The 4,412-nt window shown below is 33.5% G+C and overlaps 1 protein-coding gene across 1 annotated transcript; it reads right to left on the reverse strand.

Moving 5' to 3' along the window:
• Nucleotides 1-1,649: 1,649 nt before the first annotated feature.
• On the reverse strand, nucleotides 1,650-2,447 carry LOC139096375 (chymotrypsin-like). The gene has a single exon (XM_070648077.1). It carries the CDS (start codon nucleotides 2,445-2,447, stop codon nucleotides 1,650-1,652), a length of 798 nt encoding a protein of 265 aa, XP_070504178.1.
• Nucleotides 2,448-4,412: the final 1,965 nt, after the last annotated feature.

Genomic DNA, 4,412 nt, shown 5'->3' on the forward strand with positions numbered 1-4,412 from the left:
ATCTAGGAACATTTCCATTCAATAAATTTCCGCTACAAATTTCTTTTCAGTTCCATTTACTTTTATTGCATCAATGATTATCAAGCAAAAAACAAATTTTAGCACAAAAAGCCATTTCCACACATTCATTTACCTTTTGCAAAAAAAAAATTCTTGGTGCAAAATTTATTGTTATGCTCTCAATTTCTCGCACATGGCAATATAAAAGGCTTAATAATGTGACATTTGTACGAATGTAAAGGCTCATTGACAGCAAAAAAAAGTGCAAAAATTGTGATAGAATCGGAAACAGTAGTAACGATAGAAAACAATAAAGATTAGAGAGCTTATCAGGCTTACACGATTTTTTTGCTTGCTGAAAGCTTTCTTTACATTCTTATCGCTGATCTTTTCCATTTCCATTGTGCGCTGTTGTGAACGGAAAAGCCACACACAGTCGAAATTTTTGTTTGATGTCGCTGCTTTTTCCGTCTTCATCCAAAAAAAAAAAGAAAGAAGAAAAATTACGCAAAGCTTCTTTATTGTCGTATTTAATTTGTCATCTCATCACTTTCTATCACACGTACGAGCACTTTGATGATAAAATTACTTCCAAATGGAATGATGATAAGAACAATTTTTTTTTGTTGTTTTGTTGTGACGCAAAGATGAAAAAGGCGAGAATGTAAAGAAGTTCAAATAAAGCCATCGGCATTGAGTAAGTGAAAGGCAACAAAAGGCATTCAAGTGTGTGACTTTAAGAATGAAAGAATGATGAACTTTACATCTTAAGCACTTTCATTCTATGTCTGTTAACGTCTGTCAGCACATACATCATCCCTTATATTCAATGCTATTTACTTTATCGTTCTCGTTCGTTGTTTATTGTGGCAACTGAGACATATCGACTGATATTTGTTTATTTTTGGATTAAATTTCAACATGTCAGTTATTTCATGTGTCATTAAAAATATATATGATATTGAGGAGAATGAGATTATATTGGGTATTGATTTTAAATTAAATGGAAATATTCATATTGATAGGTCAGACTATAAGGAGACGAATATGATTTACCGTCAGGAGTAGTTTCTCTAAATGTATAGTCACCTAAGAAGCTTGATTAAAGAAGTAAACGTTATGTTCCTGAGCGGGACTAATGAAGACGGTTATATCACGGAGCATCAAAGGTTTCACTTACTTACTTACTTACTTCTCTGACCATACAGATTGACTCTCTCACATTAACACCACATGAAAGCTGTCTCTAGAAGGCAAGCGAAAACTGACATCGGCAATTGACAACCAGTTGCCAGCGATAGAGACAACTTAAGACGAAAACTAAGGGAAGCCAAGGATAACAATTGATCTGCACGGCTAACGAAGTAAGTAAGTAAAAAAGAAAGCTGCCTTTATTATGAAGTTTGTCACTCAAGGCTGTCAACACGGTGATGAAACGGTACATTGTGTCCATGCCTTACCGCCTTAATTAACTTGAACAACTATTTAAAATTTTCCAAATATGTGTTAAATTTTAGTTACTTTATTGATTCTTACCCGAGTGGACAGCTTTACTTAATGCCTATTGTGTCATTTTACCCACTCGGGTCATATACACATCATGCTGTGCTTTATCTTTCTTAAGAATATATACTTAATATACCATTAATCTACTCAAATTTTAATCCAGTTTTCTCACTAATCCAATTCAAGTATGAAGACACTCTTGTAGCCACAGCAGGAACATTTGCCTCACAATCATTGTCACTTGTATCCACTCCATTTTCAGTATCTTTTATATAACTTATGATTCCTATTAATTCTCTTGTTTTTGTGGATATCACAGGTGATCCTGAATCTCCATCACATGGTTGACCTCGAATTGATGACATGCAAATGTGGTCCTGATTAAGATCTTCAACAAAGTATTTTTTAAATTTCTTGCATTCTTTAAGTGATATTAGTTTTGATCTAGCATATAGAAGAACGTTTGATGCACCAGCTGAGTTTTCAGGATATCCAAATCCTGTTGTAATTACTTCCAAGTCATTGATGTCGTTCTCAACATTTTTCTTCGTTGAGACTTTAATGTGACGAACTGCTTTTGAGAAGCTGACATTTGTAGGAAGTTCTATGACTCCAATATCATACACAGCTGATGGTAATGTAAATTTCTCATGCATCCATGTCTTGTTAGACTTAATAACCATTACATAAGGATTTTCTTCTTTATTTTTAAAATAATTATCACTTCCAATAGTCACAGTTACAGTCTCACTTTTCCTCAAACAATGAGCAGCTGTTAATATATGACGATTACTGATTAGCGCACCAGAACAGAATATTTCCGAATTTTTAACAAGCACAATGTATGGAATCTCACTAATTTTTACTCTTCTTCCATCATAAATCGCACGTGTAGCCAAAAACAGTTGAGATGTAACAACAAAAATAAAATAAAATTTCATCTTCATTTCAAGAATAACTTGTTTAACAAACAGAATGTGTGATGAGACTAAGAAGATGCACAGTTTTTACAAGTTTTTATATAAAGCCTAGTCTGTTTGTGCTAACTGTATTTTTTATGGTCAAATAAAAGTAATTTACATAAAAGTCAATAACTTTCGTTTTCGTTTGAATATATTCATATGAAATGCTTTCGATTAGTTTAAGTTATGGCTGTTTCCGATCGACATTTGAGATTCATGCATCCTGACATTGAAAGCTGTGATTTTGCTTCAAATGCAGTGATGGACAACCTTTTATTTTTCGTGGTACACCTTGATGGTAAACTTTGATCGAAACCGGACTGTGCATACTCCATATCCATTGTGCCGCGGCACATAGTTTGCCCACCTCTGTTCTAAAGCATATAATTTATTCACTTTTATGGGATATCATTTTGTGAGAGTAAATTATGTTAGATATCAATAAATTTGGCAAATTTTGTTTAATATTTGCATACAAAGATATGAGTATATCCCGTGCGACACAAAAAAAGTTATTAAACGGTCGCCTTTATTTCCGGGTGACATAAGACGGTCACTTCTTTCACTCGGTAAAAGCAAAAGTTTTCGGGCTCGGTTTTGAGATTTGTCGTGACTTCGAAAAATTCCATTGTAGCCTCAATTTGGATCCAGGTCTCAATTTTGACAAATTCTCGAAACCGAGAATTTGGACCTTATTGCTCGGTCATAATATGCTTGTGTTAGACAAGTAGCAGTGTAAGCTTGTGCAAGAGGTCAAAGCTCTTAGATAGAAATGATTGTTAAAATTATAAATCTTAAGCTGCTTATTTTAATGACATTCTCCAACATTCCTTTATGTTAAGTGGCAAATCAACAACAATTTGAAAACATTATGAGAAACTCTTGATTGGAAAGGCAAAAGTCTTGAATTAGGATGTGCTAGTAGAGTCAAGCTATCCCAATCAGGCCTAAATCTACTTAATTACTTACTTCATTATCTGCAGATTGCGAGGGCCCAATTCCGTACAGAATGTCTAAAGAAACCTCTATCCTACGAAACCTTCTGCCAATTCGGGATATAAAGCATCCTTTTCAACACATTCAATCCAGAACTAATCTACAATACAATAATAGTCCTAGCTTTTGAACAATACACATACAAATCCTTATGACCTTCCTTCTCGAAAATCACTCGGTGCAGAAAAGAAAAAGACCCTCGGCTGGCCTGACTTTGAACTGGGGTAAGATTTAATGAAGTCTTGCTTCGAACTAGATTGTACAGAAATCGACTTAAAGCTCTATCTACAAATGCATTCAAAGTCTTGACCACACGACAGCTAAGTGTGCAAATGACTATTGCCTCATAATAAGTTTATTCTGCTGTTAATTGATAATATTTTAGAAAGTTACAGTAATGATTTCTTCAGAATTTCTGTTAATATTTTACGGCTTTTTACTGACTTGGTTGTATCAAGTGTATTATAATTTAACAGTTTTATTAATCCTCCTAAGTACTTTACAATTTCTATGAAATAAAGAAGATCTATAAAGTTTTTTAAATAAAATATTCACTTCTAAATGATTTGATGACGTCAATGCTTCGTCAAAAATTCTTTGTACATAAATCAATTTCGATGTAGAGTCAATCCAAAAATATTATTGCTAGAAGGTGTTACCATAACAGTGTTAGGCACGTGAAGAATATCGAATTCACAGATTGCTGTAAAAAATACCTAAAGTAAAATTTTATAATGATTTTTTTAAAAAATAAATGGATGTTGTTTACTGTACATAAGTAAACTTTAAGGTTGGTTAACTCCTTAAAGTAATAAAGATGGGAAAATTGCTCTTAGATGCTTCTATCCTTCCATTACATCAGTGGTGGACAACCTGTGTGCCGCGGTCAAACATTATTGTAATTGTCATGAACATCATGTCTTGTGTGACTTCAGTCGAGGCTTACTA

This window comes from Chironomus tepperi, unplaced genomic scaffold, assembly GCF_022539635.2.
Source record: "Chironomus tepperi strain 1889 unplaced genomic scaffold, CSIRO-AGI_Ctep_v1 contig_386, whole genome shotgun sequence".
Lineage (NCBI taxonomy): Eukaryota > Metazoa > Arthropoda > Insecta > Diptera > Chironomidae > Chironomus > Chironomus tepperi.

Coding starts and splice junctions, on each gene's coding strand:
- LOC139096375 (XM_070648077.1), bottom strand. CDS start 2,447: ATGAAATTTTATTTTATTTTTGTTGTTACATCTCAACTGTTTTTGGCT.